This window comes from Oncorhynchus nerka, linkage group LG2, assembly GCF_034236695.1.
Source record: "Oncorhynchus nerka isolate Pitt River linkage group LG2, Oner_Uvic_2.0, whole genome shotgun sequence".
In the NCBI taxonomy this organism is placed as follows: Eukaryota; Metazoa; Chordata; class Actinopteri; order Salmoniformes; family Salmonidae; genus Oncorhynchus; species Oncorhynchus nerka.
In genome coordinates, this window is record NC_088397.1 from 29,151,663 (window position 1) to 29,164,634 (window position 12,972).

Below are 12,972 nucleotides of genomic sequence, written 5' to 3' on the forward strand. Positions count from 1 at the left end.
ATGGAGAAACCTTAAGGTAAAATTTTAAAATGATTAATTCCTTAGATGTAGACAACAGGCTTAACCATATTGTATAAGACAGCTGCCACGGTCAGTCTTGTCTCTTGAGACTGTTATATTAGAATCACTTTATATAGAGTACACCTAATAAGGATAATGAAGGACATTAATTGCTGTTTTCAAAACAAAGACGATTCGGGGGAAACAAGTCCAATAATGAAATCTTTTTTTTTTTTCCCATCTTCAACATCAATATAGCTTATATTTTCTGCCGAGACAAGGGATGTTGCAGATGGCATTGTGGTGTAGTTTCTGAAGAGAACACTATTACTGTCCTCCCACACACTCCCATCAGCAGCAACAGCACGCACACCCTGACCTGAACACACACACACACACTTAGGGTTAGTACTTCAATACGGTACACTACTGCCACCAAGTGTCTCCTCTTAGGATTTTAAAAACATGCCGGAATAGACAGCCATAATATCATTGAGACACCAGAAAAGCAGTGAATGATTTATCTACAAATACATTTTTATTGTCTACACACACATCATTTCATCCCAAGAGTCAAAATAATAACATGATTGTCAGAAGCACGTGCAGGAAGACACAGAGGAAATAAATACATTACATTCTAGACGGCAACAATCCCTTTTGACCCTTTCTAGATCAAATTCTATTTACACAATGCCAGATCACACACACACACACACAGAAAGCTTATCACTCAGTACCTTTTACAGCAGACAGTCATCGATGTGGAGTAGTGCTCACTGCTCCTTACCCCTTCCCTAATGTACATGTCGCAGGAACCAAAGGAGACACGCGAGTGAATGTAAGTACCGTCTCGAAACTCAACTCAAGCCTTTAATCTACTGCCGGAAAGACAGTTGATGTGAAGCCTCAAAGTTACCAGGTGAAAAAGGCAGGCTGCTCCACAGAGTTCCCCTAGTCTGGTATGGGAGAGGGCTGGGATTCGGGGTGCTCTGCGGGGTGGGCCTTGCTAGGTATGCTGCCTGGGGGAACCGTTATGGGGGTGTGGTGACTTCTGTTGCTCTGTGTTCAGTCTCCACTGCCTTGTATTCAGAAGAGTTCTGATCATTTTGCTCCTGGCAACAGACGAGATAATAGAACGTCATTGGCTAATCAATCACAACAAAATGTTTTGTGTACACTAAAGATATAATCAAACCATGCACTAAACTAGTAAACCAAACACGGGCACATAGGACATTTGACCACATTCACCACCGCATGTCACAAATACAGTGTGGAATTCACCTCTACAGTGCACACAAAGAGCAAACACAGTCTCACCTTTCTTTAGTTCACATGAAGGCGTGGGGAGAAATCGTTCACATATTGTCACTGTTAATCATACGATATAAAAATAAATCCCATTGAAGTCAAATATTTAAAAGGTTATAAAAAAAAGAAAGAAGAAAATAACATAAATTGGGCTTGAAATTCTTAAACTTTGGATTCGACACATCTGAGGACAAGAGTTCCCATTGAGATTTGACACATCTGAGGACAAGAGTTCCCATTGAGATTTGACACATCTGAGGACAAGAGTTCCCATTGAGATTTGACACATCTTTATAAGATGACTACCATCCATCATCCTACCTGCAGTGGCTGTGTCTCTGAGGGTAGACTACTCTTGGCCATGCAGTACATCTCTCTGATCTGGCAGACAGCGAAGGCTATGGTGACCCAGGGGGATCCACTCAGCACCCAGGCCGGTCTGTTAACATCCTCCTGCTCCTCCTGGTGCTTGGTCTTCTTAGCCGGGGGACTAGGGTTAGAGCGGGGCACCATCACACCCACCTGGCAGTAGTAGTAGTAGTAGTAGTAGTAGTAGTAGTAGTAATTAGTAGTAGTAGTACTAATAGTACACGTCATTGTCCCACAATTGGAAATTGGTTTGCTGAAAGAAGCAGTACAACAATTTGGAGAGTTCTGACCTGGTTCTGATTCTGCATCAAGTCTATGGTAGCGATGGGAACTGGACTGGAAGCAACCGGAATGTTCTCTGCTAGCATCCTGTCCTCTATTGAGGGGAATACAATTTAGGTTATTTGTGTATGGTACACTGTTAAAAATACAGGTGGTTTGCAGTTCTATAAATATTTTGTTTTTAGTGCAATATATGAAGCAATCCACTAATCCATTCTATACAGAACAAATTCCTCGAACAGTGCAGGGTCCCTCACCCTTTTCCTCGTTCTGTCCGGTCAGACATTGAATGAAGGAGAAGATGAGGAGTATCACCAGGGAAGCCATTCCAATCCCTCTGAACGTCTCTGCAGCTCCTGGAAAAAGAAAGATGCACTTAACAGACACAGAAACAACACAACGGTTACACTTCATGTTAAAGGTGTCATTTAACAGGATTATGAAAGGTTTATACATCGTTTATAGACAGTTGATTATTAGTGGGCTTGTATGTAGTTCATAAATGTGTAATAAATAGTATAACTCATTGGTTCTCAAAATCATGTTCTATTATAAAAACACGGCTGTATGTCAAGAGTTGCTTCATTTCACGACTCAAATGGGACTGTCAAAAGAGGCCGTTGTCGCCGCAGCCGTACCAAAATAGTTGACGAAGACTCCCCCCACCATGGCCCCACAGCCCCGTCCCAGCCCCAGGTGTAGACCCTGGAGGATACCCTGGGCAGAGGTCCTCAGAGCTGGGGGCACCGCGGCACTCAGGTAGGAGATACAGGCTGCCCAAATGGACGCATGGGTCACACCTACAGTACAAAGAGACAAGACAGAAAGACAAAACAAAAGGTTAGAAAAGTGAAATACTGTTGTAAGCCAGGGTTGTAGGTTTGATTCCCACGGGGAACAGTACGAAAATCTATGCACTCACGACTGTAAGTAACTCTGCATAAGAGCGTCTGCTAAATGAGTATAATGTCAATGATGCCAGAGGACAAGCATTGATGGAGGTGTTAAACATTACACAGCGTATAAGGATAAAAATGCTTCTTCAAAGTAGGGGCGGCAGGTAGCCTAGCGGTTAAGAGTGTTGGGCCAGTAACCGAAAGGTCGCTGGTTTGAATCCCTGAGCCGACTAGGTGAAAAATCTGTTGATGTGCCCTTGAGCAAGGCCCTCAACCCTAATTTCTCCCGTAAGTCGCTCTGCATAAGTGTCTACGAAATGACAACAAAAAAAACGTAAAATGTTATACATTATTTCAATAATAACGTCATATAGAAGAAAAAGCAGTCTGTCTTGTAGTATTAGCGCCAATAGGGAAAACAATCTAACAGGAAACCTCACCTCTCTTTTATTTAAGTCCTATAGATAAGGAAGTGTTGACACTTAGACTTCCATTCATCATCCGTCAGGCAGACGGACTTCTCATTCCTTGACCACAGATTCAAGACGTCGGATAGATATATACACACATCCTTACGCTGAAGTAACGGGGTGGTCATCTTACTTTGCTTTGTGGGCTGGGACTGCAAGACACTCCTCTAAGACAGAGTTCAGGAAGAAGCTATAGCACCAAAGCAAACAGTGCCTCTCACTAATGACCAGTAATAACGAGATTATTCTTATGTATTAAGTTTTTACTAGAAAAATTGTCATGAGGCGTAGGCCTATAAGACATTTTATCCGCCACCATTCAAAACACAACGCCATAGTTAAATTCCTTGCAAGAATCATGGATGAGTACATTCACTATACAATACGGGGCCTCTGTCCTAGAGCAGGGGTTGGCAACAGGCTTTCTTTTTGGCCCCCCAAAGTCTTTAGTAAAAAAAACAAATAATCATCATATACACTACATGACCAAAAGTATGTGGACACCTGCTTGTCGAACCTCTCATTCCAAAATCACGGCCATTAATATGGAGTTGGTTCCCCTTTTGCTGCTATAACAGCCTCCACTCTTCTGGGAAGGCTTTCCACTAGATGTTGGAACATTGCTGTGGGGACTTACTTCCATTCAGCCACAAGAGCATTACTGAGGTCGGTCACTGGTGTTGGACGATTAGGCCTGGCTCGCAGTCGGCGTTCCAATTCATCCCAAAGGTGTTTGATGGGGTTGAGGTCAGGGTTCTGTGCAGGCCAGTCAAATTCTTCCACACCGATCTCGAACAAACCATTTCTGTATGGACCTCGCTTTGTACACGGGGGCATTGTCATGCTGAAACAGGAAAGGGCCTTTCCCAAACTGTTGCCATAAAGTTGGAAGCACAGAATCATCTAGAATGTCATTGTATGCTATAGCGTTAAGAATTCCCATCACTGGGGATCCCGAGTGGCGCAGTGGTCTAAGGCACTGCATCACAATGCTGGGTGTACCACTAGAGATTCTGGGTTCGAGTCCAGGCTCTGTCACAGCCATCCGCGACCGGGTGACCCATGGGGCAGCGCACAATTGACCCGGCGTCGTCCGGGTTAGGGAAGGGTTTAGCCGGCAGGGATATCCTTGTCCCATCGCGCACTAGCGACTCCTGTGGCGGGCCGGGCACATGCATGCTGTACGGTGTTTCCCCCGACACATTGGTGCGGCTGACTTCCGGGTTAAGTGGGCATTGTGTCAAGAAGCAGTGCGGCTTGGTTGGGTTGTGTTTTGGAGGACACACGAGTCTCGACCTTCGCCTCTCCGAGTCCGTATGGGAGTTGCAGCAATGAGACAAGAATGTAACTACCAATTGGATACCACGAAATTGGGGAGAAAAATAGATTTTAAAAATATTTCTCTTCACTGGAACTAAGGGGCCCGAACCATGAAAAACAACCCCAGACTATTATTCCTCCTGCACCAAACTTTACAGTTGGTACTTTGCATAGTAGTTTTGGGTAAAAAAAGAGTGTAAAATCACCAGGAATTCATCTAAAAATGTGTTTCATTTAGGAAGTCTGTTTATACACCAAAAAAATATATAATACATGATTGTGTCTCAAAATACAATCTCTTTTTGGGCTTAGTTGTGGTCAATTTGCAGTGTACAAATTATAATTATTTTCTGGGCCCCGACCATTCTCTTCGACAAAAATCAGCCCACTCTGGATCTAGTTGCCTACCTCTGTCCTATTGGTTATTTTGCACCCAAGGTGTCTGAAAGAGGGAGTGGAACAGTATTATTCTCCTGTCCAGTGTTTGACAAGACCCATCCAACCTGCTCTTAAATAATCTCTCATCTGTAACCACAGAAAGACAAACAGGGGTAACATTGTGCCTATTCACTAGTCATATGACATTACCAGGATATCCTTATTCAATTTCCTTTTGTTGATACTGTCTTTTAATTTGACTGTTTTTGATGTGATACTGTAATGTCCTTTTCACTTAAAATCAATATTAACATTCCTTTAAGTTATATCTTATCCTGTTCTTGTTTCGTTGGCATGGAAAAGGGTGTTTTATAAGGCAGCGATTGCTTGAAACAACAGAGATTCCCATCCTAAGATGTACTTTACTGAGGCTCTACAGCCCTTAACAACGGACTCAAATTTGAACCTTTCCTCAGTCAGATGTCAACAGGAAGTAACGTCAATGTCGGACCTGCTCTCTCTTACCTTGCAAGACCTCCATAGGCAGAACTATCCATGCATTCTCCAAGTAAGAAATGTACAGGTAGCGTGCTGTGTTACATGCCAAGCCAATGTACAAGACCCTAAGTTAGGAAAACAGGGAGGAAAGAAAGAAATTAGTGATGAGATTTTCAGAGGTTAGGTACTCCGAGCAAAAGTTATTAAGAGGAAGCAAACAGATCAGCGTCTTTTGTCGCGTTAATTATCTCAGGTCCAAAGAGATGCCCTACCAGGCATAGTTAGTATGACTCTTTGCGTACAGTGCCCATTGAACTGGTGAGGCAAAAAGCAGTGGCACAAATTCCTCTTGAGACCTTTGCACTAATAGGTAACTGCATTACTTGCCGGGTTATAACCACCCAAGATGTTAAGAGAAGAATGTTTGTGTGTCAAAATGACATAGGTCACACAGAGCTGATAGAGTGATGGCCCTCTCTCCTTAAACATAACACCACACTCTCAAATGTCCCTGCTCTGTGCTAGGTCTGTCTGTCTGACTATAGTATACGCTGACTATAGTATAGGTCTGTGTGACGTTCAAGCAAGAGGCACTCTAAATGAACACAATTTGTTTACATGCAGCATGTCTAGCTGAGGTGAAACGGGATAGAGAATGTGGAAATCCTCAGTTTCAGAAAATACTGTGTGCTTTTGTTGTTGTTGTTGCTGCTGCTGTTTCTGGTAAAAGATTTGGCTAAAAGAGATGGATAATGCGATATACCTTCCTCCACCACCCTCCCCAAAACAACAACAACAACAACAACCCCATCCTTACCTGATGTGTCCCACCAGCTCAATAAACTTATGACTGGTGAAGTAAGCAGCCAGCTCCGACACATGACTCAGAACCGAACACACACCAAACAGCGTGGTGGTCCCCTTCAGGTCCTCTAGATGCCAATACAGGAAGGTGAACACAAAGCCGTAACCGAAGCCCATGAACCAGGCGACGAACAGCACCGTGCTGTACTGAACACTACAGAACAGCCTGAGGAGGTCACTGTAGTAGAAAGGCTGTTCGGGGATGGTGGACTCTGGGGTGATGGGGGTCTGGTCCGAGGTGGAGCTCTCGCTCCCCTCTGGAGATGCCACGTTCCCGCCTACCTGTTTGACAAAAATAAGGTGTGAAACAAATAATAATAATAAAAATATTCTATTTAAAGCAGTATTTACTTCTGCTAAAGAAATTAGAAAGACTATTCCACTTAGTGTGAGTTTTAATTTTCCAGTTGATTTACCTGTGGTATCTCTACCTCCTGGGGCCTCTGAGACAACTCCTGTCTGTAGTCCCCACTGTCAAATCAAATCAAACTTCATTTAAAAGATCATTTAAAACCACCACACATTTACAGTAAAATAATAAAATGAAAGATATTAAAAACAAACAGCAATTGTATAAAATAGACGAATAAAAGTACATAAAACAAAAAGAAAGTCTAAAATAAGAATAAAATCATTGATTTAAGGCAAAGCTAAAAGGGTAGGGTTTCAAACATAATTTAAATTGTGTCTGCCCCTATTACCTGTCGAAGTAGAATTGTGTTGCTACCACCAGGGCCAGGCCCATCATCACTCCAAACACTATGAAGGCCACCTGGACAAGGAATGAAAGAAAGAGAGAATGAGTGAATGTATGAATGAGTGAACAACTGAACAAATTTAATTAACTCCGTTTGTATTTACGCATCAACTATGTCGTCCTTAGCGACCCATTGCTTATTATTTGTCACATGTTCAATGTCATACATCACCTGGTAGTTCTTATATTCGGGCAGGATACAGCCGACCACGCCGTCGATGAGCAGCGTAAGGTGGGTGTGGTCTATCCAGATACCCACTAGCAGCATGGTCACGCCCCAGCCAAGGGACCCCCACATTCTCTGCAGGCCGTAGCGGTCCCGGTGCTTCCCCAGGTACTGTAACGTCACCGTGTCCACAATGGTGACTGCCGGCGTGCTGAAGAACTCCCCCACGATGATGACCAAGAGGATTAGGAGAAAGATGCTCTCTACCTGATCCTCGTTGTACTCAATGATGTACTCTCTGGGTTGGGTGGGAGCAGGGGTAGTGGTTGCCATAGTTGTTGAAGTAGTATTTGGTGTAGCTTGAGTGGTATTGCCCTGCTCGTGAGGCACCAATATGGAATGTGTGGTGGGGGCATGGTTAGGGGCAAGGGTGGGGTTTTTAGTGGTTAGTGGCATAGTTGTGGTATTCAGTAAAAGCTGAGTGGTATTGGCTTGCTCATTAGGCACCACTCTGGGTTGGGCATGGGTGGGGGTGTAAGTGGTTGTTGCCGTGCCATTGTTCTGCTCGTAAGACACCCCTGTGGATTGGGTGGTATTGCTATCAGCACCTCTTCTATGCCTGCGGCGTACACTATAGCCAGAATCACGGCCATTCAAAACAAAAAGGAAGCTAGGAAAGTAACTTCGAAACAAATCCCGACGACTTCTCCTCGTGTGATTGGTGGAAACGTCCGGTAGCGAGCCGTTAATTGGTATCATTGTCGTCAAGGGGAGTATTGGTGGAGCCACAGTGGTGATGTCCACCTTCTCCTTACAGACCATGGCAGCTGGTTTGACAAAGCCGATGCCACAGTTGAACACCAACCAACACAGCACAGAGAACAGCAACAATGGCTTCCCTTTCTTAAAACGATCGGCCACCACTCCCCAGAATGGCGCACTGCAGAACTCTATAAAGTACCGGATCCCAACCAACAGTCCACTACGGCTTGGTGACATCCCTAGCTGTTTGTAGTAGACGGCTAGGAGTGGGTGCAGGGATCCGTATGCTGCATAGAAGAAGAAGTAGAAGATCTTGGAGATGAGGAGCTGGGAGTTGACTCGAAGGCACATCCTCTCAAAGCAGCCTAGGTCTTTCAGTGGCGAGGCCATGGGTGTCTCTGGAGCAGACTGTGTGTCTGATGCTGCAGCAGACACTGGCTCTCGGTCGGTCTGCAGCTCCAGGGAAAGAGTGTTGAAGGGTTCGTCCAGGACGTACTTCCTCTTCTGGTCCTCTTCGTCATCCGATAGGATTACCACTTTGTCGTCCGCAGCCATCTCTGGAAGGCAGGAAGTTAGATTCATGTTTACTGGAACCTACGCATATTGATGTTACATATTGATGTTACACAGGAAACGGAAACCACTTGTTACTTACCTACTTCATGTACTTGATGTGCTGGTTAACAATATGCATAGTAAAGTTTGCTTAACTAATATATATATATATATATATATATATATATATATATATATTTGTCTTTCGTGATTACAACACAAAGCATATTGAAACACTATGCTATACAGTAAATATGTTTAGCATAGAATTGGCTACAATAAATATTAGGCTTCAACAAGTTGCACAAGTGGTGTAACAAATATAGTAACATTGTTACAACCTAGTAACTCATGTTGCTCGTGAGTGGGAAAGTCATATCAGAAGAACCGGTGAAACCAGTGAAAAAATACATTTCACCGTCCAATGCGGAAGTGTAAACGAAATGCATGTTTCAAATAACACTTCACACCAAATTGAAGAAATAAAAGTACGTTTACTTTAAACAGTGCTGAACAGCGCACTTAAATCATACTATTTTAGATACGCAATCAAATAAAATAAAACGTAAAAAATGTGAATTAGCACAGTTTTCTTTAAATTGGAAATGAGCTTGGACACACCGATGATCTCATCAATCTTACCTGCAAAAGTCCCCGGTCCGCGTTCCTATTCTTTCAACCTTGACTAGGCAGGTTCGGCGGTGGCAGTTGTGTCTCCCCGTCTGAAATCGAAAGCTTTCTGCATTGCCTACAATGCAGCTTATTCCGTCGTTATCCTATGCATCCATGATACCGATGATATACCATAAGTAATATCCTTAATAAACACATCCTAGTTCAGGCCATTTCGCTTAGACTGGAACTCCGAACTCGATTCGCCCAGACGACGGACCTCGTGTGACGCCTCTGCTATCTGTTAAAGCGAACCCAACCTCCCAAATAGTGTCCCCGCTGCCCGTCAACATACACCAACTACTACTGTAAATGCATTAAGAGCATGTTTATAACGAAGTGTGAAGGCAAGATGTGCAATTGTTATTGTTTCTAAAAAAGATATATATATATATAAAATGTATATTTCTTACATCATAAAGGAAATGGATATGCGGCTAGAGTACAATGCGGCTAGTGCACATTTCAATTGCGTTGAATTTATTATTTTTCAAACCGTTAGTATTGTTCATATTGTATTTCAAAGTATATAATAGAACACTACAGATTCTGGTATTATTACAAATGCAAAAAGTGTACATATTGAGTAATTGATTAATGCATTTGTGTACAATAAATACTTGGTGAAATTGTACAATAGCCTACTAAATGCCCTTTAAAATATGACACTTTTAACTGTCTCAGATATATATTTTCTTCCTGTTACTGTACAAATTTATTAAAAGGATTGAGTTGCCGAGAAAAAGTCAATCCCTAGTGATCTGAGTCAGACAAGTTGCCCTGCTCCGTCCAATGCTTTCCCCTCTTCTTCTTCTTTCTCTTCCTCTCCGCCATGACGATGGCCCCCAACACTGTTATCATCACGGTGATCGTGATAATCAGCACAATAACCACCTCGGCGAAACACAGCTCCGTATCCACATCCATCAACCTGTAGTTCGCTAGTTCTGGCGGAGCATTACAGCTAAGATTATAGTAATCATCCAAGAACAGCCTTTGAACACTTCTAAGCTTGTGGAACACTTTCTGCAGGTCACAATTGCAGTTCCAGGGGTTTCCTTCCAACAGGATATGGGTACTGTAGGTGTGGATGCTTAGGAAGGTCTTGAAGTAGATGGTGCTCATCTGGTTGTGGGCCAGGTTGAGCAGGGCCAGGGAGGTCATGGGTGTGAAGACACCCTCTTGGGTCTTGTTGATCTGGTTCCCCTGCAGGTTGAGGACCTCCAGGGACTTCAGCATGGAGAACACCCCATTGTTCAGGGAGACGAGATGGTTGCCCTCCAGGTGGAGCTGCCGCAAGGTGGACATGGAGCCAAAGGACCTCACCTGGATGGAATAGAACAAAATAAAATAAAACACAATACAATATAGTAAAATAGAACGGAATAGAATCGAATTGTATAAGCCCTGTATCACTTTATTTGATGATGATCAACAAAAGTAAAAACAACCTCACCTGGATGTTATGAATGGCGTTGCCAGTAAGGTTGAGCCTCTGTAGTCCATCCAGGTGCATGAAGCTCTTGCTGTGCAGGGTGTGCAGGTGGTTGTGGCTCAGCTGCAGCTCTCTCAGAGCATTCAGGCCCAGGGAGAAGCTCTCGCTCAGGGACGAGATCCTGTTTAATCAATCGATAAATCAATCAATGAATCTATCCATCCATCCATCCATCAAATTGAATTGACAAAACCCCTTTGACATGAACAGTTGTCACAAAGTGCTTTACAGTAAGACCACAAAAGAGCAAAACAAAAACAAGAGCACGGCGGCCAGGAAAAACATCCCACTACCTGTTACAACTCAGGTCCAACTTCTGAAGGAACTCTAGCTGGGTGAAGGCCCCGTCGGCCACAGCGCTGATGTTGTTGTCCTTTATAAGCAGAACCCTCAGTTTGCGTTCCATTCGGAAGGAACTCTTCGGAATAAAGGTTAGAAGGTTCATAGAAAGGTCCAGGTGCTCCGTGTAAGGAGGGATGTGGTTGGGCAGTTGGGTAAAGAGGGCGTCAGTGCACGTGGTGAGTTTCAGTTCCTCGTGACAGTCGCAGCCTTTCTCGCACGGGCTGCTGCGAGACTTGGAGTAAACCGCCATCAACAGTAGGAGACTAAAGAAGTACTGCATTTTGGCCCCTTACGCCTGAAACAACGAGACAGAGAAAGTGTGGTAACGCTTAACATAAAGTTGTTGTACCTGTGTATTAAGGCTGTAAGTACACTAGCAACTGCAGTCTATTTGCATGTTGTTGTGTTGTAATTTCGGAACCCGGATTCTAGATAGCGTAATGGAGTTGAGTAATATAGCCCTGAAAACGTTCAGGAAGTATGTTACCATTTATACAAGTATCCCTGACACAACAGTCTACAACAAAGCATCCATTATGACCAAATATGGCAATTTGGCCGTAATAAAATAAAGAGAAAACATGAACGCCTTACATGTGTGAGGAGCAGCAGATCTGTCTTCATTCACCCCGCTGTTGTTCTATCAACAACTTGTCTGGTGGAAAACGTACCGAGGGAACCAGATGGCCCTCAGAACGCAGACAGAAGGGTGGCCCTATTGTTCAGGGCTGTTGCTGTTGAGAGAGAGAGAGAGAGTCAATAATTCACATCTCTGATGAGGAGGGGGCTGGAGAGGAGAGGAGAGGGGGTTTAAAGAGATTGCTTGTGAACTGGGGCAACATCTGAGAATAAGGCGATACTTCCTTCTTTGAAACATGAGTGTGTGGGTTTTGTGATTTAAGGACAGCAGGTGTCTACAGGGGTGGAAGGGAGTGAGATGATCCACCATTTATGTAGCCTAGTTGATGAATCAGATATTTATCTGCTGAACCTGTTGAACTGCAGTGAGAAAGATGATAGTAATTCCAACCAAATCCCTAATTTAGTGTCAATTTCTATCCTTCAGTCAATCCATGTTAATCTGACATCTCAGTTTACCCACATAAGCCTTTTCCCGATCACCATGTGAAAGACAGAAATGGTTTCTTCATGGTGGATGCTTGTGGATAGCTAGCTTCTCCTCTACGTATCTGTTGTGTTGTGTAGCTCAGTTAGCAAGTGCATGGAGCTAGCATCCACAATGCTGTGGGTTCAATTCCTGGGTGTATTAAATACACACACACATCCTACTAAAAAGGTATGCATTCCCTGAACTGTAAGTTGCTTTAGATCAGAGTTTCCCAAACTCAGTCCTGGGGCCTCCACTGGGTACATGTTTTGTTTTCCCCCCTGTGCTACACAGCTTATTCAAATAACCAACTCATCATCAAGCTTTGACTATTTGAAATCAGCTGACACAGCTGCTAGGGCAAAAACCAAGACGTGGACCCAGAGGGGGCCCCAGGACCGAGTTTGGGAGACCCTGTTTTAGATAATAGCGTCTGCTCAGTGGCATACATAATCCAATGACTGTAGATCAGGTGTCTGCTATGAAAGAGAAGTTAGACAGAGTTGTGTAGGGGTTTGAGTTTCATTCTGGCCTCTGGTTTTCCAGCAAGGCCTGACCTGGACAATTCTGTCTGTGACTGGAAACAAAGTATTGATATTTCAATATAGCAGATCTTTAGTCTGCCACACAAATCGTACACTGAACAAAAATATAAACGCAACATGCAACAATTTCTGAGTTACAGTTCATATAAGGAAATCAGTCAATTGAAATAAAATCATTA

At 43.6% G+C, this 12,972-nt stretch overlaps 2 protein-coding genes across 3 annotated transcripts; both read right to left on the minus strand.

Annotated features, from left to right (window-relative positions):
* Window positions 1-516: 516 nt before the first annotated feature.
* On the minus strand, window positions 517-9,594 carry LOC115134028 (major facilitator superfamily domain-containing protein 6-A-like). 2 transcript variants are annotated; one of them, XM_065025696.1, is made up of 11 exons: window positions 9,274-9,594; window positions 7,321-8,633; window positions 7,093-7,163; window positions 6,808-6,862; window positions 6,345-6,673; window positions 5,555-5,652; window positions 2,604-2,765; window positions 2,223-2,321; window positions 1,974-2,059; window positions 1,636-1,836; window positions 517-1,374 (listed from the first exon to the last, which is right to left on the minus strand). In XM_065025696.1, exons 2-11 carry the CDS (start codon window positions 8,629-8,631, stop codon window positions 1,372-1,374), a joined length of 2,415 nt encoding a protein of 804 aa, XP_064881768.1. In that variant the 5' UTR covers window positions 8,632-8,633; window positions 9,274-9,594; the 3' UTR covers window positions 517-1,371. The 2 variants fall into 2 exon arrangements, with proteins under 2 accessions (XP_064881768.1, XP_064881766.1); XM_065025694.1 differs by having other exon boundaries at window positions 517-1,115; window positions 9,274-9,590.
* Window positions 9,595-9,746: 152 nt separating this feature from the next.
* LOC115134044 (insulin-like growth factor-binding protein complex acid labile subunit) lies at window positions 9,747-11,886 on the minus strand. The gene is made up of 4 exons (XM_065025707.1): window positions 11,735-11,886; window positions 11,092-11,435; window positions 10,755-10,919; window positions 9,747-10,624 (listed from the first exon to the last, which is right to left on the minus strand). Exons 2-4 carry the CDS (start codon window positions 11,418-11,420, stop codon window positions 10,057-10,059), a joined length of 1,062 nt encoding a protein of 353 aa, XP_064881779.1. The 5' UTR covers window positions 11,421-11,435; window positions 11,735-11,886; the 3' UTR covers window positions 9,747-10,056.
* Window positions 11,887-12,972: the final 1,086 nt, after the last annotated feature.